The sequence below is a fragment of the Mastigoproctus giganteus genome, chromosome 5 (assembly GCF_048544385.1).
Source record: "Mastigoproctus giganteus isolate SK-2022 chromosome 5, ASM4854438v1, whole genome shotgun sequence".
Classification (NCBI taxonomy): Eukaryota; Metazoa; Arthropoda; class Arachnida; order Uropygi; family Thelyphonidae; genus Mastigoproctus; species Mastigoproctus giganteus.
The window spans coordinates 170869416-170896264 of NC_143579.1; the positions used below are offsets into that span (position 1 = coordinate 170869416).

At 37.0% G+C, this 26849-nt stretch overlaps 1 protein-coding gene across 1 annotated transcript in view; it reads right to left on the reverse strand.

Moving 5' to 3' along the window:
* LOC150085841 (ankyrin repeat domain-containing protein 27-like) overlaps window positions 1-26849 on the reverse strand; it is a 289235-nt gene that overhangs the window by 20341 nt on the left and 242045 nt on the right. The window contains exon 17 of the mRNA XM_090373518.1: window positions 9795-9966. Within this exon, the coding sequence (XP_090229644.1) occupies window positions 9795-9966 (172 nt within the window). The remainder of the gene's footprint in view (window positions 1-9794; window positions 9967-26849) is intronic.

The window sequence follows — 26849 nt, forward strand, 5'->3', positions numbered from 1 at the left end:
TTTCACCCCCTCATTTGTTCCAAAATACCTGTCCAGCTCAGCCTTAAATTTATTTAGGCTATCAACTTCCACAACAAAGGATGGAAGCCTTTTCCACCAACCAATTACCTGCTGGCTAAAGGCAAATTTCCACACATCTATCCTACATCTGTCTTTCCTCAATTAGAATTTATGCCCTCTCAGGTGATTATTCTGAGCAAGAGCAAGAATCCCTTCAGCACTGAGCAAGCTCAAACCATTCAAGGCTTTATACACCTCAATCAGATCACCTCGCAGGTGCCTAGTCTCCAGATACTGTAATTTGCAAAACTTAAGCCTTTCTTCATAAGAGCAACACTTTGTTCCATTCACTAATCTTGTTGCCCTTCACGTTACTCTTTCCAACAGCTCTACATCCTTCTAAAAATGAGGTCCAGACATGTATACAGTACTCAAGGTATGGTCTGACCACTGCCTTATACAAGGAGATAATCACCTCCTTATCCCTGCTAGAAAAATTTCTGTATATCATTGACAAGACACCATGAGCTACTCTTGCAAACAGTCTGCACTGCTTAGAAAACTTCATATCTGCCTGCACAATTACCCCCAGGTCCTTTTTGTTCTCTAACAATCTCAGTGTAGTACCACACAGTTCATACGTTACTCTGGGGTTACTGCTTCCCATATGTAGTACTTTACATTTGTCAATGTTAAACTTCATTTGCCACCTCTCAGCCCATCTGCTCAACTTTTCTAGATCCTGTTGCAGCAGCATACTGTCATTAGTGTTCTTAACAACCCTGCCAACCTTCGTATCGTCTGCAAAGTCGGACATTACGCTTGATATGCCATCATCAATATCATTGATAAATATACAAAACAGTGAGCCCAACACCGAACTCTGTGAAACTCCACTAATAGCATTATTCCATGATGAGCAGTGTCCATTCATTACCACTCTCTGTCTTCTCCCACTCAACCATCCCTTTATCTATAGCAGCAATTTTCCTCCAATGCCACACTGCTCCAATTTGTTCAGCAGTCTTCCATGTTCCAAGTATCAAAAGGCTTTCTAAGATCCAAATATATGATATCAAAGTTATTCCCTGCATCCAGTTCCTTTGTGACCACATCATAGTATCCAATCAAATTGGTCAGGCAAGACTTTCCCTTAACAAAACCATGCTGTGTCCGAGCTATAACTGAAGTCTTGTCTAGATGATCCTGCAGTGGTTCTTTAACCAGTGCCTCCATTAATTTTCCTGGAACAGAAGTTAAACTAATAGGTCTATAATTACTTGTGTTGCCATTTGATCCTCCTTTCTGAATTGGGGTCGCATTTGCAATTCTCCAGTCCATGGTTTGTTTGTTTGTTTGTTATTTGGTTTTTAGGAGCATTAGCAACTAAGGCCATATTGCTCTGTGAATATGCGGTGGTCATTCCTGACCTTTCCGCATCCTCCGTATTTGGTGGTGACGGGCTCGAACCCTGGTCTAATCAAGAAGCGTGTGCTATGCACTGCTGCTCCTTCCCACCTGGCTACAGAGGCGCCTATCCAGTCCATGGGTACCTCCCCTGAGTCCAAAGAAGCTTTCATAATATACAAATTATGACTAAGGGTTTGCTTACTTCCTTTGCTGCCTCCTTTAATATAACTGGATAGATCCCATCCACCCAGGGTGCATTTTTTATGTTTATCTTCAACAATTTCTCCTCCACCTCTCAGTTATTACAAAATCATCTAGCTTACTGCCAGAGTTTAACTCACTCTGGCATTCCCCTCTCTGAATGCCAGAGGTGAATGTAGATGCAAAATACTCATTTAGTTTGTTAGCCACCTGAGCAGGATCATCAACAGTTGAACCATCAATATCCAGTGGACCAATCTGATTCATACCTTTCCTTCTAGAGTTTGCATAGGTAAAGAACTCTTTCTGTTTTTCTTTGCATCCGTTGCCAAATATCTCTCATAATCTGCCTTTGCCTGCCTAATCTCCTTTGTGACTTGGTTACAGAGCAGCTTATATCTATCACAGGCTTCCATGTCACCCATTAATTTATATTTATCCCATGCATTTTACTTCTCTGCCATATGTCTCATTAGTTCATCTGACATCCATTTAGGCCAAAACCTTGAACAATATTTCTTAGTTGGTATGTAAACCCTACTAGCTTCCATGTAAATTCTTTGAATGCTTCCCATTTTGAGTTTGCTGTTGGTAATATCATCAGTTGGTCCCACCTTATAGAATTTAAATACTGTCTGAGACCACCTTAGTTACCTTTACAAAAGCAAAAACCCTTCCCTTTACCCCTGATGGTAGTTACCTCTGAGTAAATCCCACCTCAGCACACTGTGATCACTGACACTTAGTGGTTCCTTTATCTGCAGATTCTTAATGCATGAAGAATCACTACTGATAATCAGATCAAGAGTATTACTCCCTCTAGTTGCCTCCCGAACATGCTGATGTAGAAAACAATCATCCAATAAATCCACAAAAGCCTTGCTAGTGTGTGAGTGACCAACCCACAAATTCCAGTCAGTATCAAGGAAATTAAAATCTCCCATTATAAGACTCTCTGATTTACTGGCTCACTATTTCCCTGTACAGTTTCTTATTATACTCATCAGAGTCATTAGGCCAAAAAACACTACTACTCTCAATTTTGATCTCCCAGTGCTTATGTTACACCAAACTGACTCGACACTGCACTGTCCAGCGATGTCGACTGGCTTCACTTCCTTGGATTTGTGTGTTTCTTAAATAATAGCATAACCCCTCCTCCCTTCCTATTATGTCTATCCTTCCTGTACACATTGTACCCCCCAAATTCCAGTTCTGCATTCCTTATATCTGTGTGACACCACATCTCTGATATCCCAATAATATCTGCCTTGTTTTGAGCAATACTTCAAATTCATTAAATTTATTTACCAAACTCCTAGCATTGGTGTACATTCAAGTATACATGCACCTGTTCCTATTTTTAACTACCCTAACACAACCCATGTGTTTACTTTTACCGCAATAACTCCCAGCAGTCTCTGAAATACCCTGCATCTTGTTTTCCAGGCTGCTGCTCATTCCAATAGAAGCAGTGCAAGAATCACTTTCACCTGACAGTGGCTACTGTTAATCTATTAGTCCTTTTATTTTAAATTTAAATTTTTTTATTTTAAATTGTGTATCATGTGTGCACAAATGTGTGTTCACTGGTTGATTTGAATGTTGCGTGAACCAAAAAAAAAAAAAAAAAAAAAAAAAGTTGGAATAACTCATAAGAAAAAACTAAACTCTCTCTGCTTAAGGTTAGCTAACTGTAACATGGATGTTATATACATAATTACTTCTAAGAAGAGGGAGAGTTGTTGTTATTTGGTTTTTAGGATCATTAGCAACTAAGGCCATATTGCTCCGGGATATGCGGTGGTCATTCCCTGACCTTTCCGCATCCTCCGTATTTGGAGGTGACGGGCTCGAACCCCGGTTTAATCAAGAAGCGTGTGCTATGCACTGCTGCTCCTTCAGTATTCTGAGCAGTGTAGATGGACTGCAAGAGTAGCTCATGGGGCCTTGTCAATGATATATATAGGAATTTTGCTAGCAGGGATAAATAAGGAGGTGATTATCCCCTTTATGGTCTATTTCCCTCAGGATGAATTGTTGAGGAGGCGTCCGTCGTGTAGTGGGTGGATAATGGCTGCAGTTTACTTTTTTTTTTTTTGTCCCCTTGTATAAGGCAATGGTCAGGCCATGTGTTGAGTACTGCATACAGGTTTGGAAGCCTCATTATAAGAAATGATGTAGAGCTGCTGGAATGAGTATAGAGAAAGGCAAAGAGATTATTGAGTGGAACAAAAGTTGCTGTTACCAAGATAGGCTAAAGTTATGGAGACTAGGCACCTGCAAGGTGATCTTACTGATGTGCATAATGCCTTGAATGGTTTGAGAAAGCTCAATGCTGATGGGATTCTTCCTCTTGCTGAGATTTCATGCTTGAGGTGGCAAAAATTCAGTGAGGAAAGACAGTTGTAGAATAGGTGTGCAGAAATTTGCCTTTAGCCAGTGGGTGGTTGATTGCTGGAACAAAATTCCATTTGTCATTGTGGAAATTGACAGCTCAAATAAATTCAAATAAATTCACAAACTTTTAGAGTGAATGGATATGTGAAACGGGAGGTTTTTTGGCTGATGCTATATAAGCTTGCATTCTTGCATCATGTCTACTAATGCTAATAACAAAAAAAAAAAAAAAAAATTCAATATAATTTTCATTACTAGTTTAACAAAACACTAACAGGGCTAGGTTATATATGACACTCAAAATTAACTGTTTCAGAGACAGCAGTAGTTGTGTGTTTTAATATGACACTTCTTAATGAGAATCTCATTAAATGCATTTTAAAAGCTTTCACTTTTTATGTACTAGCCTTTAACTCTGGAACAGTCACACCCCAGTTTTTAACAAAAAAAGAAAAGAAAAAAAAGAACTGTGTGGAATCGAACAAGTGTAATAGAGCTAGTGGGGACATGGTGCCGTCCAGAAATTAGGGATGATGAGTTCCACTGTGATATGCGGGATGTTTGGGAAAGCTGGGGAAGATGGAGGGGTAGTGAGGACATGCTTGTTATCAGCAGCAGCCTAAGTGTGACACCTCACCACCCATCAGAAGTTACATCTGCCTGCATGAAATCTGTGTGGTTGTTGTTGGTATTGGATTTAATGACAAGGGCTGCTGTGACCAAATTGTGTCTGTTCATAGTTTATGTAGAGGCAACATATCATTTTAGATGTTAAATTACATCCTCCTGTATGGGCCAATACATTTTAAATATATCAAAAGTCTATATTTGCTTCATTTCCTATAAAATGAGACAGATCATGTGAAATATTCAACGTGAAAAGTGACTGAAAGGTGTTTGACTGGATGGTTGAATGTAAGAGACAATCAACCAGAAAATGACGTAAGTTGTCTTTGACAGTATGAGCACTGCTGTGGATTTTCTCTCGATAGGAAGAAATGAGTATGATGAGTGTGTCCAATTCTGAGTCTTGCCAATATCACTTCCTCTATCTGTTTCGTTGGAAGCCAGACAGCCATAGCTTTGGATCTTGTTTTGTCTGGTCAAGTTTATTGTTGGTATTACTTTTCCAGATCTGTAACCATATATCATAGCACGCTTTGCTGATGACAGACTTGTAGTCAGTGTAAGGAACCTGAGGATGTTGTGAGAGAGAGTTGAGGATGTTTAGCAGCAAAGTCAGCACTTTCATTTCCCGAAATGCCAGGGATCCAGCAAAAACTGATTGGATACACTGCAAGAGAATAGCTGAGAATGAATGTGTTTTAATGTAGGATGAGAGGAGGAGAAATTCTTTCTTATAGCAGAGACAGCACTGAGGGAGTCAGTGTAAATTAAAGCAGGTGAGATGGAAAGCTCAATAATCTTACTAAGTGCTAACTTGATGGCATATAATTCAGCAGTGAAAACACTGCAGGCTAGTGGTAGTGAGGCTGTAACTGTAAGTGAAAGAAAAACTGCTGCAGCACCTACTGTAGTTGCAATTTTTGATCAGTCAGTGTAGATTTTACAGGCATGTGAGTTTAAAGTAGTGTGAACTGAGTGCAATTGCCTGATATTGCAGGGAGGTATGACATTCTTTCCCCATTGAAGATGTACATCGTAAGAGGCAGAAACGTACGTCCAAGGAGAAACAGGTGCACTTGAGTCCTGAAAAATATCATTTAAGTCGATAACTCTGGGCAAGCTCTAATCCTGAGTGAGGCCGGTTGATTCTTATTTGGCTTACTCTCATAGAAGGAAACCCACCTAGTATTATAAAAAATATTCCCAACTGGGCAATGGAGGACTCTGGACCTTAGCAGCATAGTGGAACAGTAGTGTTTTTCTATGAAGATGTAATGCGGGATCATACACTTCAATATAAAGTCTTCGGATCAAAGAAGTCCCGAAAGCTCCAAGCACAGCTCTCAGAGCACTGTGCTGGATGATATTCAGCCACTGTAAAGTAGTGCTTCTGGCAGAGTCAAACTGGACAACCATAGTCTAGGCATGAACAGGTTAAAGTTCTGTAAAGATGCAGTAAAGTATACCAATCAGCTCCCAATGATATGGACCAAAGTATGTTCAAATGCTTTAGACAAATATTTTGTAAATGAGTGATGTGAGCGTGGAAATTAAGCTTGTTATCTAATATCAGTCCAAGAAATCTAACAGTGGTAACAAGCAGTATTGGAGTACAGTTTATTTTCAATTCAGGATCAGGTGAAGAGGTGTAGACTAGATTGCAGAAAGTTTTCTTTTAGCCAGCGAGTCATTGACTACAGGAAGTTGAGGCTGACTGTTTGAAGAATTTCAAAAGGTCAACTGAATAGTTACCTTTGCAAGATGGGAAGTATATAATTTGTTGATTCTTATCTCACTCTGTTTTTTTTTTTTTTTGGCCAGTGCATCAAAAACTGTAGCTTTTGATTAATTATACCATTTTGCTAATACTAAGTGTCTCACTTTGTTTTTCCATTTCTGGGAAATGTTTTGGGTTTTTGTTAATTCTGCTTGTGGTATATCAATATTTCTTATTTTCTTAATGAATCGCAGTACTTATATTCTATGAAATAAAATAAGATACAGAAGACAAAACAAAAAACAATACCCAACTTCAGCAGAGTGAACACACACACACCTCCTGGCCCAAGAATGTGTCCACCCACACCCACCAAAGAACGATTATCACTTTTCATAAATGAATAATAAACAGAAAGAACTTTTATTTGAATGTTCAAGACTACCACTTTCTTCCTTCATTATAATTTAGTTCAATGTTAATTTGCATACGTGCATTTGGTTTAGACCTGTGTATTGACCGAATTGATGTTTAAATTTGCATTTTGGTTTGTTATGTTTGCTTATTTAACTTATATAGAGTGGCAAGATAATGTTTTTACTTCTTGAGTTTAATTATTTACTATTTATATTGCATTACACAACTTACAAACATATAAACTGGAGAAATAAATGGCATAAATGTAAAAAAGTAGTACAAGACACAAAGTGCATTACATCATGGTCAGAAGGGGACATTCATTGTCACTTTGCTGGATAGTGATAAATGATATATGGTCTTTACAGAGTTTGACATTAGTTGAGGCATATGATGCAAGAAAGAAAGCTTAAACAGCATCAGCCAAAAAAAAAAAAAAAAACTTTCCCATTTCGCCAATTCGGTCACTCCAAATGCTTGTCTAGTTCAGCCTTAAATTTATTTAAGCTATCAACTTCCACAACAACAGATGGAAGTCTGTTCCAGCAATCAACTACCTGCTAGCTAAAGAGAAATTTCCGCACATCTATTCTACAACTGTCTTTCCTCAATTTGAATCTATGCACCCTCAGGTTCTTAGTCTGAGCAAGCAGAAGTATCCCGTCAGCATTGAGCCTGCTCAAACCATTCAAGGCCTTATACACCTCAATCAGATCACCTCGCAGGTGCCTAGTCTCCAAATGCTGCAACTTGCAGAACTTAAGCCTTTCTTCATAAGTGCATACCTTTATTCCTCTCACCAATCTTGTTGCCATTCTTTGTAATGATTCTAGCAACTCTAGACCATCCTAAAATGAGGCCTCCACACCTGTATGCAATATTCAAGGTGTTGCCTGACGATTGCCTTAAACAAAGGGATAATCACCTCCTTGTCTCTGCTAGCAAAATTTCTATATATCATTGACAAAACTCCACAACCTGCTCTGGCAGTCTGTCTGCTCTGTCAGCATTAGCATTAGTAGAGGCATATGATGCAAGAAAGCAAGCTTATGCAGCATCAGCCAAAAAAAAAAAAAAACACTCCCATTTCACCTGTCCGTTCGTTCAAAATACCTGTCCAGCTGATCCTTAAATTTATTTAGGCTATCAACTTCCACAACAAGGGATGGAAATCTGTCCCACCAACGAACTACCCACTGGCTAAAGGCACATTTCCACACATCCATCCTACATCTGTCTTTCCTCAATTTGAATTTATGCCCTCTTAGGTGATTATTCTGAGCAAGAAGAAGAATCCAATCGGCATTGAGCATGCTCAAACCATTCAAGGCTTTATACACCTCTATCAGATCACCTTGCCGGTGCCTAGTCTCCAGACACTGTAATTTGCAGAACTTAAGCCTTTCTTCGAAAGAGCAACCCTTTGTTCCATTCACTAATCTTGTTGCCCTTCTCTGTACTCGTTCCAGCAGCTCCACATCCTTCCTGAAATGAGGCCTCCAGACCTGTATACAGTACTTAAGGTGTGGCCTGACCATTGCCTTATACAAGGGAATAATCACCTCCTTATCCCTGCTAGAAAAATTCCTGTATATTATTGACAAGACACCATGAGCTACTCTTGCAGCTCGTCTGCACTGCTCAGAGAACTTCATATCTGCCTGCACAATTACCTCCAGGTCCTTTTCATTCTCTACCACTGTCAGTGTAGTACCACAGAGTTGATACGTTGCTCTGGGGTTGCTGTTTTCCATATGTAATACTTTACATTTGTTAATATTAAACTTCATTTGCCACCTCTCAGCCCATCTGCTCAACCTTTCCAGATCCTGTTGCAGCAGCATAGTGTCAGTAGTGTCCTTGACAACCCTGCCAAACTTCATATCGTCTGCAAACTTGGACATTAAGCTTGATATACCATCATCAATATCATTTATAAATACAAAAAACAATAATGGACTCAACACTGAACCCTGAGGGACTCCACTGATAACATTAGTCCACGATGAGCAGTGTCCATTGATTACCACTCTCTGTCTTCTCCCCCTCATCCATAGCAGCAATTTGCCTCCAATGCCACACTGCTCCAATTTGTGCAGCAGTCTTCCATGTGCAATAGTATCAAAAGCCTTTCTAAGATCCAAGTATATAATATCAAAGTTATTCCCTGCATCCAGTTCTTTTGTGACTGCGTCATAGTATCCAAGCAAATTGGTCAAGCAAGAGTTCACAGGTGCTGATGTTCCCATGGAGAGGTGGTGCTTGTGAATTCCCAATGCTTTCTATTTTTCATATTATTCATTTATAAAAATTGGTACTCAATCTTTGGTGGGTGTGCATCTCCTAGAGCTGGGAGTCATTACATTGGCAGTGGTAGAAGTGATTGTTGCTTTATTTTGCTTTCCTTATCTAATTTATTTCATTTTATGTTAGTTTAGTACATTGGTGCAGAACTGCGCCTTACCAAACTTAGCCTTATAAAACAGCAGGAATTTGCAGGTCCCTATAAGTAAAATATTAATTCTTGTGAAAATTAAAAAAACATTTTATATTAATAATAATAATCCAGATAAAAACAATTTTGTATAACAATTAAACATAAGACAAAGAGAGAGACTACTTTCTACAGTAGCAGACACCTCTGTCAACATGTCGGCAAATGTGCCTATGTGTAAGTAACATGTTATTTATGAGATGCTAAAAGTGAAAGCAAAAATAAACAGTTAATAAGAACCTGTACCTGACAGGTTCTTTACATGAATAATTCCCAATAAACAATAATTTTTCACTTACAAAACATCTGAAACAAAAGGTTTACTATATTTAGGAAAGTATAAAAAAAAATCAAATTTTTAATCACTAATTAACTGTTGATGTAATGATTATTTTCAAGAGACACCTGTGGCACAATGTGATGGCCACCAGGCTAAGTGAATTTGGACGCTACCTCCAAACAGATGTCAAGCTTTAGTCTTTAATTATAAAAGATAAATTATAAGTGATTAACAAACAATCAACTTACTTCTTAGTTGTATCTGTTCTCTGAGTTCCTCAGTAGAAGCTTCTATCATTCTTGTAATTTTCTCAAGTTGGCGATCAAATATACTGGAATGAGCTAGGTTTCTAGAATCTTTGTTCTTCTGAACATTCTTCTGCAGTTCTACAGTTACTTCCATAAGTTCTTCCAAAGACATCTATGTGGTGATTTTCATAATTTTTATAATCATTTTATATATATATATATATATATATATATATTTTTTTTTTTTTTTTTTTCATTTGCACTTACTTCATGGTCTGTTCACTTAATAACAATATTGAAATTCTCTAAATTCTTTCATAGTAATTTTATTATATAATTAAGCTTACACATCTAATTTTTTAAAACATATATTCTTTAATTATTTAACCCACTAGCTCATGCATGTGAGTCCACCATACCATGGAAATGTTTGGAATAAAGGCAATAATTAATTTAAACTTAGGACTTCTTAAAGTATTCATTATCTTTGACAGTATAGTGGATATAAGAAGAAATAATATATAATTTTCAATTATTTTGATTAAATTTTTTTATAAATTAACATTAAACCAGGATTAAAATCATCATCACAACAGTTAGTAGATATCCTGCAAAATATCCTTTAATTACTTACTTTTCTTTTATCGTTTCAGCATTCATTCATTCTCTCTCTCTCTCTCTCTAGCTCCTCCCAGCAAACATCTCTTCTCTCCACATTGCTCTTCACACCTTCTTCTCTGTCTTCGTCTTGATACTTTACTCTTCATTTTAATTTCTAACATCCTCTTTGACACTATGCTATCCTCCATTCTCTTTACATGACCAAACCATTTCAGTCTTTTCCTTGCAACGATTTCTTGTAATCATTTTCTCCCAATTTCTCCAGAATGGCCACATTTCTTACTCTATCTCCTGGTCTTTTCACACACACCTCTCAGAACCTTTATCTCCATTGCTTGCATTCTGATATCATTCTCCTGCATTACCCATGATTCCAATCTATAGGTTATTATTCGTATACGGTGAGCTCTATAGAGTACCATCTTGCACTTCTCAGGTACCTCCTTTCTCAAACTAGATCTTTTACACAGTTACAAAATGTTCATCATTTACACAGTTACAAAATGTTCATCATTGGTCTCTATTTTAGATTTCTCCTTATCAATTCTCCCTTCTTTATCTACTATACTCCCTAAATATCTGAAACTATCCAATTCTTCTATCCCTCAATAAAGATGTTAATCTCCTCCTCTCCTTCCCTCCATTCTCATTGCATTACTCTTAACATAACTAAACTTTAAATTGTATTTCTTTGCCTCCTCCACACAGCTTTCCACCTGCTTCCCATTCCTATAAATCAATAAGTGATCAGCAAACATTATCACTTTATTTTTTCTGTTCCAACCCTTTTTTCCATTATCATCCATTACCAGTATGAACAGTAGAGGTGAAAGATGCACTACACTGTCTCAGTCCATTATTAATTTAACCATTATTTTCACACAGCTTTCAGTCCCTCTATACAGACTTTTAATACTCTTTATCAACAACTTTCCCTACTACTTTTCCTTAACACTTCCCTTACCTTTCTGTTCTCTCTCTCTAAGCTATCATACATCTTTTCAACATCCAAAAAGCCATGCACAGATCCCTTCCCTACACGTATTGTGTTTCCATCATTTGTCTCACAGCAAATACAAACCACTTGATCAGGCTGCCTTTTCTGAAGCCATTCTTCTGCTCTTCCCTCATCCTACATTCAACCTTTTCTCATACTCTCCTCTCCAATATTCTTTCATACAATTTTTTTTCCCTATGTGACTAGTCAGAGTGATCCTTCTATTTTCAAGAGACACCTTTCAAGAGATACTTTTTCTTGTCCCATTTTTTTTATATATAAGCACAATCAATACTATTTTCCAGTCTCTCAATATCCTTTTCTCCTCCCCTACTACTTTCATTACTCTGTGCCTCCATTGCAGCCCTGCTTGGCCAGCACACTTTCCATTTCTATACTCACTTCATCACACCCAGGCAATTTACCTTTTATCTTTTCCACTGCTCCCATCACTTTTTGATATCCCTCTCTCTCCTTCCTCTACCTCTTCTTCCACCTCCTCCTTATTTCTTCTTCACTTGTAATTATTCTTCCCATCTCATTATATAGGTAATATTGTTCCTTCTTTTCCCCTTCTTTTATTGTTCAATAATCCTTTTTTTTTTTTTTTTTTTTTAAATGAAAATCCCAAACGAGAGGTATTAGAACCTATATTACTTAGTACCGTGCTTGGGTTGGAGGTTGAGAAGATGAAAGAAGATATTTGTTGACATTAGACTTGAACTTCTGTAGACTAATTTTCAGGAAATACGTATGAAGGAAGGTTGTTCCAGAAAATGGCAGTTAAATGAACAAATGACGAAGATGAAAAGTTGGTTCTGTGAGTTTGAAGTTGGACAGTAAATGGATGTTGGTGGCACGTGTTCGGACTGTTTTGAAAGAGAGAGTGGGAATTATAGAAGCCAATTCAGAACAGTACCCATGGAAGTATCTGTAGAAAAGGCATGCAGCAGAAACAGTATGTCTATGAGACAGGGTGGAGAGACTCTGTTAGAGATGAGTCATTAATTAACCTAACTGCTCTCTTCTGAATTGAATCCAGAAGCCTGAGAGAGGTTTTGGGAGCACTGCCCCATATGTGGGAACAATATTCCAAGGTAGAGCGGATTTGCGATTTGTACAAAGTGAACAGCTGTTTGGAAGAAAAGTAACTCCGAGAGCAAAAGAGAAAACCAAGTTTTTTAGATGCAGAGGAAGCAATGCTTGTAATGTGCTTGTGCCATGAGAGATTAGAAGTCAGGGTAATCCCCAAAAGAGATATATCATTTTGCCTAGAAATTGGAGTGTCACCAAATATAAGCATAGGAGCAGAAGAATCCTTTTTGCAAGATATAAGACAAGAGTGAGTTTTTGAAGGATTGAAATCAACTAAGTTGTCTTTGCCTCACTGGAGATCAGCATTTAAGGAATTGGTAGCTGATATTCGAGAATTTGAAGCTGATTGAGCAGGGCAAGGTTTCTCAAAATGGAAAGTGGAATGCAATGTGCTATCATCAGCAAAACTATGGATAGGATTTCCAGTCAATGGAAGAAGGTCATTAATATACAAGAGGAAAAGAGTGGGAGAAAGAACTGAACCCTGGGGGACACCAGCATTAGTGGAGAAGTTAGAAGGCAGAGAGCCATCTACCATCACCCTCAGTGAGAAATCAGAGAGAAAACTGGATAGCCAATTACAAAAAACAGTTGGCAAACCAAAAGATGGAAGCTTGTTTAGAAGACCTTTATGCTAAACACGATTGAAAGCCTTTGAGATGTCAAGAGCAAATGCTTGTGTTTCACCGAACTTTTCCATTGAATTTGTCCATAAATGGGTAACATGAGCCAGAATATCACCAGTGGATCAACACTGACGGAATCCATACTGGCGATCGTTGATCAGAAGGAAGGTTTCTAGGTAGTTTAAGAGTTGGCAGTTAATTGATTTCTCCATTACTTTAGAAAGAGTAGAAGTTATTGCAATGGGACGATGATTGGATGGGAAGGATTTGTCACCCTTTTTAGGATGACATCCTTTTCCCATTAACCTTGGGGATCTTGCGACCAACTCTCCAACCATTTCTTCTTTTCTTTTTTTTGTACTCCTTTTTGCTTCTTTATATTCTCTCTCTCTGACTCATCCGTTGGGTTTTTACATCTCTTTCTAAAGCCCTCTCCTTCCTTAGAGTAGCCACTTTTTACTCTCTTACTCCACCACTGTGTCTCTTTCCATCTCCTCACATCAATTGTCCTCCCACAGTTCCTTGCACTTCCTTTACAGTCACAACCAAAGACTTTCTAAATCCTTCCCATTCCTCCTCGTACTTCATTCTCAGCACTTAGTTTCTCTATACAACCTTCCTATATCCTTATTTTTCGGCCTCCATACCTTAATACTCCTCTCTTGTCTTCTTTTATTTCTCTCTTTCATTAATGCTGGCACCCCCCCCTTCCCCCTTATATGCAGTCTATGACCACTGTCCATTTTTCTTCCTGGTAGTACCTTAATATCCTTCACTCTTGCCCATGGTTCATTACTAATAAAATATGTAGTTAGTTATTGACTTTGTTTCTCATCCCAGTTATACCAATATTTAACTGTGACTATCCTGCTTCTGGAACCATCCATTCCCAATTCTTAGTCCATTTTTCAAGTAAGGTCCAATATTCTTTCATCCTCTTCATTTCTTTCCCCTTTTCCAAACTTTCCCAAAACAATCTTTTCATATCCTCTTCTATCTATGCCAACTTGTGCATTAAAATGCCCCATAACAATTTGATTTTCCTTTAAATACCCCTCCATCTCTTTCTCAAACATAACCTTTTCCTTACTTTCACATCCTGTTTGGGGTGCATACATCTGTAGAACGTTGATCCTTTCTGTCCTAACATCATCTTGATCATTAAGAATGTGGTAAAAATATGTTTTCAAAAGTTTGAAAATAAGTTTAAATTAAGCTTTAATAAAAATAAAATAAAATAAAAGTTTTTAAATACAATTTTAAAATAAAAGTATTATAATAACTTTTCAATATATTCTTTGGTTTAAAAATTAAAAAAAAAATTGAAGAATTTGAGAGCCAGCCAAATTTGCTTGCACCACTTTCCCATGCTTGTTTGAATTTCTGCAAACATATAATATATGTAAATCTGATTAAAAATCAGATTATATATAATCTGATTAAAAGCTTTATATAATAATAAAGCTACAAATAAAATCAATAATATTGTATGCTGCACTAATTATAAAGGTTTGCTATTTTATTTTTTAGTATTGTGGATGCAACAGCTGCATGCAGAATTGATGTAACAATGTGTTTGTAAATTTCATGTTATATCAGCAGCCCATTAGTGGCTGCTTGCATGCCAAGTTGTTGTTTGGTTTTTTTTTTAGGAGCATTAGCAACTAAGGCCATATTTTTTTTTTTTTTTTTTGATTTGGTAGTTGTTGGCGCATCGGCATCTGTGGCCATATTGCACCTCCCAAGGTTTTTTTTTTTTTGTAGTACTTTGATCCAAGCCCGAGGCGGGAATCGAACCCGCGACCTTTGGGTTGCCGGGCAGGTACTTTACCAAGGCCATATTGCTCCGGGAATATGCGGTGGTCATTCCCTGACCTTTCTGCATCCTCCGTATTTGGTGGTCACGGGCTCGAACCCCGGTCTAATCAAGAAGCGTGTGCTACGCACTACTGCTCCTGCCCACCTGGCTACGGAGGAGCCTTGCCAAGTTGTGCTAGCTGAACACTAACACTATAAAAATGTCAAGAAGACTTATAAAAATTAAAATAAGAATTCTACTTACATGTCCAGCAGTTTAGAATGTAAAGCCTACTAACAACAGCTAAACAATAATTGACCAAACAACATTGATTAAAAACTCTTAATACAAATTACGTTATCCACCAGAAAATTATAATCCAACTAACACACGGTGCTTCCGTAGCCAGGTGGGCAGGAGCAGCAGTGCGTAGCACACGCTTCTTGATTAGACTGGGGTTCGAGCCCGTGACCACCAAATACGGAGGATGCAGAAAGGTCAGGGAATGACCACCGCATATTCCCGGAGCAATATGGCCTTAGTTGCTAATGCTCCTAAAAACCAAATAACAACAAACACACACACATTCAAACAATGACTGAAAGAGATGAAATCAAAACAAAAATAAATTAATATTAGATATCAACGTCCCTCTAGAAGTAATTGATGTTCCCATGATGTTCATTTTTTCTACAAACGTCGCATTTTCAATAAATGCTTAAGCCTATTACATGAACTGGTAAACAGGAACCTAATAGTCAGATCTAATTTTTTTTTACATACTTCTGAAATTCCAACAAAATCAGGAGTGCACATCAAAAGTCAAAAACATCCTGAACTAATATTAAAATTCATATTTACATCACTCTGATAACCATTTTAATATTCAAGTCATTGTTTTTTCTTTTTATCTGGTGCATGCTGTGTGCCATTTCTAAGTGGTTAAGTGTATTTCCTATCCAAAGATGTTAATTTTTGACATTAGCATAATCAAAATTTTACCTACATATGTTTTTAATAGTTTGCACATCAATCACTGTCTGTGCAATGGGCACTGAAACCAGGCTATATGTCTGGATTAATTCATTAGACCTATATCCCACCCACAAATGGGGTGCAAGAAGTAAAACTATATTTGAACCCAACCATTTCAAGAGTCCAAGCTTCACAAAAAATAAGAATTTTTTTTTTTGAGAGAAACAAATAAAAATGTCAAGATAGAAAAAAGTAAAATTATAAAGAAGAAAATAAAAGAAATAATACTATTATCGTTTAGCCATATCGTCTGCTGATGTTCTTTTAACTTCTCTTCACTATCTTGGTGCAGCACTGAAGGTAGTGGAGAATGATTGACACTTAGGGCTATACCAGACGCGTGCTTGAAGCACGAGCATAAGCTGGCATCGTGAACGCTTCCAAAACAGCAAACTACACATAGCGCTCCTAACGTCAGATTGTTTCAAACTAGACGCAGGTGCTTCTAACATTTCATTGGATATCACCAATGACTCACTTTTTCTATTCCCTATTGCAAGATGGATGCATTGCGCATTTATGTATAGTGTTGATTGCGAGTAGAAAGAGAAAATGACGATGGTGGATTCATCCAGCTTATTCAAATAGGCTAATAAAAAATTTAAAAAAAGATTTATATTATGTTTAAAACATACAGGAAGTCTTCCGAGAATTTTATTTTTTATTTTACAGAATGTCGTTACAGAGTTTTGATGAACTTCTAATGTTAATTAGTGGAGAAAAAAAAAAAAAAAAAACCACAAAATTTGATACCATGATGCAAAAATCAATACCGATGTTTCCATCTATGCTTTACATGCTGTACCGACAGGCCAACTCCCACTAATTGAAATGTTTCTGAAACATTGTTTTCTTTGTTTGTGAAATTATTTTGTTTCTACCCACTATTCTTATTCACAGACTGAGGTATTTGTAAGACTCAGTGTCTTAAAGAATTACTTTCAGTAACATAAATGGTAACTTCCTGTTTTATTTTACTGTACAGGACTTCTCAGAATAAAACACCTATGTTCCTGTCTTTCCACCATTTGACATTATTTCCAGATGGAATATTGACAAGTACTTTCCATCCATTTGAAGCAGAAAACATTCTCAACTACCCACACTGTAATGGTGTACTTTTCGTGCAATAAAAGATTGTTAGATTTTACGAACGTTCATGAGAAGACACCAATTTTTGAAGTTTGTAACGCAGCTATCAATGAGAAATATTTTCTTGAAATTTTGTTAGATGATCAAATATACATCCAGAAAAGGTGTTGTACTGATATTGATCCCCAAAAACAATTACAATAAAGCAAACCTTTTTTTTTTTAAAATCAAATGCACATTGCAGTTTTATCAGTTTTTCCAGTTTTCAGTGTGGCTTCCAAGATGAATTTCCTCAATTTTGTGTTAGTATGCAATACACATTGAAGAAAGGAAGTACAATCTTTTTGTTTTTCAAAAACAATCCATAAATATGTTTTTTATGCCAAAAAAACAGTTGTATGCATTATTTTATTATTATTATATATATTTTTTTTCTTGTATCACGCTGGCAACAACTCTGTACTTTGCGGCTTACTGCGTGCTTTCACAATACTTTTCAAAAAAAGAAAGACACCAAAGTTATGTTTGAAATGAAAGGTTTTCAAAATTCGTTTTGGAAGAAGACAGAGACTGCATTGATTCTCATTTGTTAACGGCAACATTAGTTGTACTGTTGCAGTGGATATTCTTCAGCAGTTTTCCAATTACTGTTTTCATCTTATTTTATAATAATAAGGTTCTTTATTAACTTAAATTATGTACATTTGTGATTCCGTACACAGATAACCAGAGGACTCTACCAATAAATTGCCTCTGCAAGTGAATAAACTTGTATTTTGTTAACTAATACTAAAATAGAAGTAATATTTACAATGAATATAAGGTTCAGAACTGAGCTTTCTGATTCTTCTCATCATTACATAGCTAATCCCAGTTCGGGAAAATTTATTTTTTAATACAACACTGCCTTTATTTCTTTGTTGGAGTAGTCTTTTAATGACATGTTGTACAAGGGAGGCCTCTATTCCATCTCACAAATAAACTCCTCTGTGTCAAACATCGTCTTTCTCGAAGTATAATAAACAAATCAATTAAGGCCAACCACCCCATGCACGGGGAGAAGGTTTGCAAACGCCAAGGTGTGCATGCTTGTAATGCATCCGAAGGCATTGGCAGGTGTTTTGCGCCAGCTTACGTCATCCTACCTGGCGTTCAAAGTGCCTGTCTCGTTTGCTTGCCTTTACCCTCTGCTTCCTGTAAAACTGGGCATTGGAAGGCATCACCGATGCCACGCTTCAAGGCCCGTCTAGTATAGCCCTTAGGGGTAATTGTACAGTATGACACAAAGCTCTCTAAGCAGCGCAGGCAGGCTGTAAGAACAGCTTATGGGGTTCTGTCAATGATATACAGAAACTTTTCCAGCAAGAACAGAGTTAACTGTCCTACTGTATAAGGAAATGGTTAGGCAACATCTTGAGTACTTCATACAGGTTGGAAGCCTCATTGAAGGATGTGGATCTCTGGAATGGGTGCGGAGAAGAGAAACCAGATTAGTCAAGAACACAGAGGAGTACTCTTACAACAAAAGACTTCAGTTCTGCAAATTTCAGCATCAATCAATGGATTGAGTAAACTTAATGATGATGGTATTCTAAACCTTTCTCAGACAATGCACACAACTGAAGAGCAATGAAGTCAAACAGAAAAAGGATGGCTGAAGGATAGATGTGTGAAAATTCACTTTCAGCCAGAGATTAATTGGTTGTTGAAGCAAACTACTATCTGGTGTTGTGAAAGTGAGTAGTTTGAATTTAAGGAAGAATTATTAGATATACTAGAATATCCATGGTGAATATTTTACCATGAGAGGAAGTAAGTTTCAGAGAGGAAGTAAAGCTTACTATCCAAGTAAATCAAAGTAATTACAAAAACATTAATCAAAGTAATTACAAAAACATTTACCCAAAAACATTATCCTTCACTGCTAGGTAAGGTGTCAGTGGGATGGACTTGGGTAAAAATGCAATTTGATAATTTTTTACATGACTATATCATCCTTTTAAAAAATTACAATTATTTCACAAAAATTAGATGGACCTGGAAATTGCTATATAAAGTTGTCCATAAGCAAAAATGCCAACTTTGTCGAAAGTCTGACCCCGAGATTTGTTGATTGTGATGACAAAAGCTAAGAAATTGTCTTTTGTTTAAAGTAAATGGCAAGTTAGTTTCACTGGGAGCTAAATCAATTCTCAGGATTTGAAAATCAGTTGGAAACTTTTTTGGAATTTTTATTATTATTTTTTTTCTCAATTTTACTGCTAAATAAAACCTGCTGCAAATGGAATCAGATGAAAATCTTGTTTAGTCTTTGAGTTATTCAAGTTCAAAGACTGTTCCAGACATAAGCAAATCATTATACAGGGTGTCTCAAAAATATTGGTACAAATGTTTAGGGGAGGTAGGTAACATCCAAAGGAATGTGAATCGCATAGGAACCCATAACCGGAAACATCACCGTAAGTAGGTACACAGCGTTGTTCATCAGTTTGCAAAAGAGAAAATTTCTGGTTTACTCATTCAAGCAGTAGTCGCTGCACGAAGAGCATGCACCGATATATGAACTGTGAGTTGGCAGACACGCACCTAGTGTATGGATTAGCAGAGGGCAATGGACGAGCCGCTCAACGAATTTATGGAGAACGCTTCCCAGACAGACATGTACCGGACCACCATTTGTCTTAGGAGTGTCTGGCACGACGATTCCTTACACCCTTTTCATCTCCAAAGGGTTCAGTTACTGCTCCCCCAAGATCATCCTGCACATGTGGCTTTTGCGCAGTGGTTTCTCCAAGAAAGTGTTCAAGACTTGAATTTTCCAGCCTATGTTTTGTTCACGGATGTGGCTTATTTCACTCTGGAAGGCTTATTCTATCAGCACAATGCTCATGTGTGGGCTCACAACAACCCACACGGTGTGCGCCCCCATGCGGCACAACATCACTTCGCAATAAATGTGTGGGCAGGTATGGTCGGTGACTGCTTAGTCGGCTCATACCTGTTACCATCCCGCATGAACTCCACTAAATATCGGATCTTTCTTGAACAAGTTCTACCAGGGTTACTTGACAATGTTCCAGCAAATGTGAGACGCAACATTTGGTTTCAACATGATGGGGCGCCTACCTATTATGGAAGGTGTGTTCGTGACCATTTGAACAGGCGTTTTGGGCATCAATGGATTGGCCGTGGTGGACTCGCTGCCTGGCCCCCACACTCACCTGATTTATTGAGCCTTGATTTCTTTCTGTGGGGACCCTCAAATCTATCGTGTATGAATCGCCTCTGGAGATAGAAATGGATCTCGCGGCGAGACTCGTCTGTGCTGCTGCTATGCTGCTACTGTCAAAGAAACTCCAGGTGTGTTCAACCATGTCCGCCAATCCATGCTGCTTTGGTGTCACGCATGCATCACGTCTCATGGTGGAACCTTCGAGCATCTGTTGTAACATCATGAAATGCATCCATCTCGTACTCCATTGTTAATATTATGTCAAATAAATGTTTGCCACTAATTACTGTCTTGTGTCATTTCTGCTTCTTGTGACTCTGCTACCACTTTCCCGCGACGTTTCCGGTTATGGGTTCCTATGTGATTCACATTCCTTTAGATGTTACCTACCTCCCCTAAACGTTTGTACCAATATTTTTGAGACACCCTGTATAGATTATTACTAGATGGGGCAGGGAGTTTTTTTTTTTTTTTTTTTGGTCTATGCTGTATAAATTTGCTTCCCTGCATCACTTGTAAGCAATACTGCTACTATTAATAATAATAATAATAAATTTTACAAACTTGTAAAAGAATTCACAAATAATTTTTGTAAATGCCAAAGAAAAATTTAAACATCAAGAAAAAATTTAAAGATCAAGAAAAAAGATCTAGCAATTTTTCTTCATGCCAATTTTGTTTCTCAAAATTACTACCAGCTCCCCTAGAAATATGCTGTGCCAATTATAAGAGGTAAATTAAAGTTTCAAGATCCATGTTTTTGGCAAGTCAACAAATTTATAAACAGTCAGTCAGCTTAGCCAAAGAATAGCCTGCTTACATAATTTTGTCTGACCAATCTGATCAGCTATTATGATGCAAAAAATAATTTTGACATCATACTTAGATTTCAGTAATGCTTTTGATACTGTTCTTCATGAAAGACTACTATACAAACTGGATTTGTGGCAGGTTACTGCTATGGATAAAGAGACAGCTTTGTGGCATAAGACAGAGAGTAATTATAAATAGCAAATGATTTCCATCAACTAGTGTTAATAGTGGAGTCCTTCAGGGCTCAGTTCTGAGATTCTTACTGTTATCAATATTGATGAAGACATATCAAGTTAATGTCGAAGTTTGCTGGTGACACAGAGGTTAGCAGGGTGGTTAATGACAGGAATTTGGATATGCTACTGCAACCTGACCTAAAGAAATTATGAAGATTGGCTAAGAAGTGGTAATTGGGGTTTAACACTGAATAACATATCACACAAGGTGGTGGAAAACAAAAAAGACCTAGGGGTCTAATATAATAGTACAGTCTAATATGACATTCTCTGGACAGCGCAGACAGGATGTTCAACAGCTCACGGGGTTCTGTCAATGATATTCAGGAATTTTGGCAGCAAGAACAATGAGGTGGTTATCCCACCTCATTGTTCGAGGTTAGGCTGCATCCTAGTACTGAATATCTGAAAGCATCATTTTTGGAAGTATGGTGATGTATTGGAAAAGGTGCAGAGAAGAGTAATGAGATTAGTGAGGGAAACAAAAGGGTATTCCTACCAAAAGGACTTTAGTTCTGCAAACTGCAACACCTGGAAATTAGGCACCTGCAAGAAGACTTAACTGAAGATTAAGATTTAAGTGAACTGAGTAAACTAAATTCTGACTGCATCCTTACTCTCTCTCAGGAAAAACACATAAGGGGATATAAATTTAAACTTAAAAAAGGATGGTTGTGTGAAAATTTGCTTTCGGCCACTAGATAGTATCTGATTGTTGGAACAAGTTTCCTTCAGGTATTGTGGAAGTGAGTAGTTTCAATCAATTTACGGAGTTTCATAATTATTCACAAATCTTTTCGTTTTCCACTACCCCAAGCATAATATCAACAGCTGATATATTAATCTGAGATTACTGCTACCCATGTGCAGTACCTTACATTTGTCAATGTCATATGAGGTGGTTAGTTTCTTCATTTTCCTTTCTCTGTTTTTGGCTCATGCAGTATAAGCGTGTTTCCTTGCATCATTTATCACTACTAATACTAATTCTAATTCTTATGCTACCATAGTGGTCTGGAAATAGGCTATGATACCATGGTTCCAGGAAATCCTGAATCCCTAATTTTTTATATCACAAAGAAAGCAGGGGAAGGCAACATATGTAATTTTGTGTATGTGGGGCTAAGGATTCATTGACATGGCCCAACTGGGCAGAATAAATCAACACACAACACAAACTATTATTCAATTAATAGTTTATATTTAGTTTATATCAGTCCATTTTTATTTTCCCTTTATTTCCAATGTTTGCCGAATGTTTTTAACTTTTTAACTTACTAACACTATATTTAATATCTTTTATATATATATATATATATATATATATATATATATAGAGAGAGAGAGAGAGAGAGAGAGAGAGAGAGAGAGAGAGGAACATAATATATATCTCTCTCTGAAGTGATGATGACCAAATATTTTTACCTATATATTCAGAAATATAAATGTAATATTTAAAATACAATCAGTCCCCAAAATACGTAAGAGATACATTCCAGAACTTCTTACGTAAGTCAATTTTTACGTAATCTGAGAATGACTAATAAAATATCCCTGATATTTTATGCTACTATATCCCTGATATGTCAAAATTACAAAAACTACATAATATTCTCAGAAGAATGAAAAAATATAATTATATATCATAACAATTAAAAACTTTATCAGGGGACACTGGTGAAGTAGCCAGAGTGGCACATAAGAAAAGAAAACATAAAAGAAAGAAAAAACACGCATGTTATTGTACTGCAAAAACTGATATGTATTTTGTACACTGTGTAAGTTTTATAAGGGCTACTAAGGGAATCAAAACCAAAATTTACACATTTAAGAAAATTGATCTAAACCACACAATGAATCAAATACACTTTAGGTGATGAACTGAAGGTAACTTAAAATGAACCTGAAGCACTAATAAGACACATTAATCACAGGGTGTTGTATGATGAGTAGAGGTCAGGGCAATAGTACATGATATGAACTCTTCAATCTTCATCTGTTTCGTATGCTTTTTTTTTTTTTTTTCTCTTCATAAATTTCACAATAAGCTGATATGCAATCTTGAACTTCTCTTTCTATTTTCAAGAAATGTTCGGTGTTTTCATCCATTCCATCAAACATAGAGAGACCTTCCTGAATTTTATGAAACGCTTCTGCCATTTCCTTTAATTTGAACTGCTTCTTGGGTTGCTCCAATTCCTCAACAGATTCAGCTCTCCCTTGCTCCTCAACTCTTTGCATGTTCAACTGGGCTAGGTCTTCTGTTGTTAAATCTTCACCTCATTCATCCACAAACTGGTCAACATCTTTGTCCTCCAGGACCAGCTGCAACTCCTGGGGTAAGTTTACAATTTATTTGGTAACAGAAGACATCAGCTCATCTTTGTTGAAACCTTCATTATTAAGCTCAGAATGTTTTAGAAGTTTTTTCCAAACTCTGTTCATACAAGTTGTTGTCACATCATTCCAGGCTCTTGAAATGTTGCTTATTCCATCAAGGATGTTAAACATCTTCCAAAATTTCTGCAGATCCATCTTTCCTTGCTCTGTTGCATTTACAGCCTCGGAAAATGTTGTCTGTATGTAATGAGCTATGAATGTACATATGTAATGAGCTTTGAATGCCTGGATAACTCCTGATCTATTGGTCGAATCAAAGCCGTTGTATTTGGAGGGAAGTATACCGGCTTGACGTTGTTGTTGTGCAGAAAGATCATCTAGATATTGAGGATGATCCAGAGCATTGTCAAGGAGCATATCTTAAAAGGCATTGACATTTGTAAGCAATATTTTTCAACTTCAGGGATTTCTTGTCAATGCCCTTAAAAGCCTGTGAGTTTTCTGAGTGATAAACCACTAAAGGTTTAAGTTTATAACCCGCTATGTTGCCTCCCCCGACTAAGAGTGGTACCCTGTCTTTGGTAGCTTTAAACCCGGACATCAACTTTTCTTTAATAGAAATATGTCCTACTAAGCATTTTTTTTTCCCAAGAAAGGCTAGTCTCATCCACATTAAATATTTGTTGTGGCAAATAACCATCAGTTCTTATAATCTCATCCAATTCGTCCTTGAATTTTTCAGTAGCCTCACCATCTGCACTTGCTGCTTTACCACTTATGGCACCATTATGATATTCCCTTTTCTTACAGAACCTATCAACCCAACCGTGACTTGCAACAAAGGTCTTCTTTGTTATTTGTAAGGTCCTCAAAAAATGGCAAGAGGCTTTGCTTTGATGAGGTGGAGGCTTAAGGGGATGTATTTTTGGATCTGGTCTTCCATCCACACAATAAGTAACTTTTCCATCTTGCTTATTAGTCCCGTTCTAGCCTTGGTTATTATAGTTTACTTCATTGGTGCCGATTCCTTCACCACTTCACATATTCTGTCTTTGTCCTTTATTATTGTGTTCACTGCTGGCACTGACAAATCTAAATTCTACGCGATACTTGTTAATGTTTGACCATTTTCAAATATCCTTATTGTTTTAATTTTCTGATCCAAATCAATCGCTTTCCTTTTCTTGGTAGATTTACTAGTACCATTGTCCCTTATTCTCTTAGGTGGCACCATGATAACGGTCAAAATGAAATTTTCTGTAGAGAACTTCACAGGGTTAAGTTACAACAGATGCTGTCACACCTTACAACATGCGAATGAAGTGCACACGACATGATAATAGTTTTACGCGAAGTCGTTGAAAATGGTAGGACAACGTGAATTTCAACTTCACCACAATAACCTGCCATGTGTAACAATTATTACATACAAAATGCAAACAAAAGTTCCCACTTTGCTCTCAAACAAAACTGAACTGACTCTACAACCTAGAAAGAAAGGAAGGAAAGGATGTAGAAAAGAAGGGCTAGAGTAATTCTCCAAAGAAATAGCTGATGGGACACAGTTCACATGGCTTGAATGTTGTGGGGGGTTTCCTCTGAAGTGCTTCGACATAGTACACCTGTCTCAAACACATGTTGTTGAATATTTTTTCAGAATTTAAAGCAGCAAATGAAATGTTAACTCTAGTTATTTACTTAGATTCTAGTTATACTGCAGGTTATTATCCAACATAGTTTGTATGGGAACAAAAATAAAAACTTATACTTATTGTTCTTTCATTCAATTTCACTCTTAAAAATTATACAGAAAGTATATTTATGATTTTACCAAAAAAATTTATGTAAGTCTGAAGTTACGTAACTCGGGCTTACATAAGTCTGGGACTAACTGTACTTTGCTATATGAATTATATGTAAATAAAAATAAAGTACAATAAATAAAGAAAAAACAAAAAATAAATAATGCAAACATAAAAATAAAGTTTTTGTTAGTTGTCTGTATCATTTGAAAACCACAATCAGCCCTCTGAATGACCAACGCGGGAGTCTACACATTGTTATCATCTGCTGCATATGCATTCTTAGCTAATAATCATTATTGTTATAAAGAAACAATGTAGTAATAATATTTCATCAGTTTTATAAGCTGCAGTAGCTATTGTCAGCTAGTGTATGATGGTTAGTACTACCAATAAATGAAAACATTTAAGTATGGACACAAGCAGTGTACTTTTTGCTAAAGTGTCACATTAAATATGGCAATAAAGTTCCCGGGCTAGTGCAATAAAAAGAATGCAAAGCTCAAAAATTATTTTATTTTAATTCAAAGTAACTACTACCCGACTGAATGCACTTATTACACCATTCTAAAAGTTTCTGAAAAGGGTCAGCAAAAGGCATACAAAGAGATAATGTTCAGTTCAACAATTGTTTTTTTTTTTATGTCTTTAACATCCTGAAATCTCTTTTCTTTGAGGGCAGTTTTCACCTTGGGAAAGAGAAAGAAGTCTGCCGGTTCTAGACTGAGAGGGTAGGGTGGAAGATTGATCTGTACAATGCCACGTTTTGTCAGAATTGCAACATTGACTCTCTCTCCCTCCCCTCCCCTCCCTCAGGTACAAATTCCTTGTGAATCACACCTTTGTTGAAAAACATTATCAGCATTGTCTTGATCCTGGACTTCTGTAAACAAAACGTTTTGGGCCTTGGTGATAATTTTGATGTCCCTGCATACTATGATGCTATGTCCCTGGGTTGTACTAAAAAAAACCAAAAAAAACCCAACACTCATCCCAGTGACAATACAGCAAGGGAAATTAGGATTGCCTTGACAAGTCTTTGCATGGTGACACTTTTCATTGCTTCTGCTCATCCATGAGGATGTGTAGCACAAGTTTTGCACAGACATTTTCCCCTAAATCTTCATACAGAATTTGACGAATTGTCTCCCTTTTCATATCCAGCTCATCAGCCATCATTATGAAGATTAAACAATGATCTCTTGCCACAATTTCATGAACTTTTGTAACTCTGTCCTCATTTCGAGAGGCTGATGGACATCCATTTCTTGGATCATCACAAACATCCTCACATCCATCTTTGAAGTGCTTATAACATTCAAACACTTATAACATGGTACAACTTAACTTTTCAACACCTCATATGTT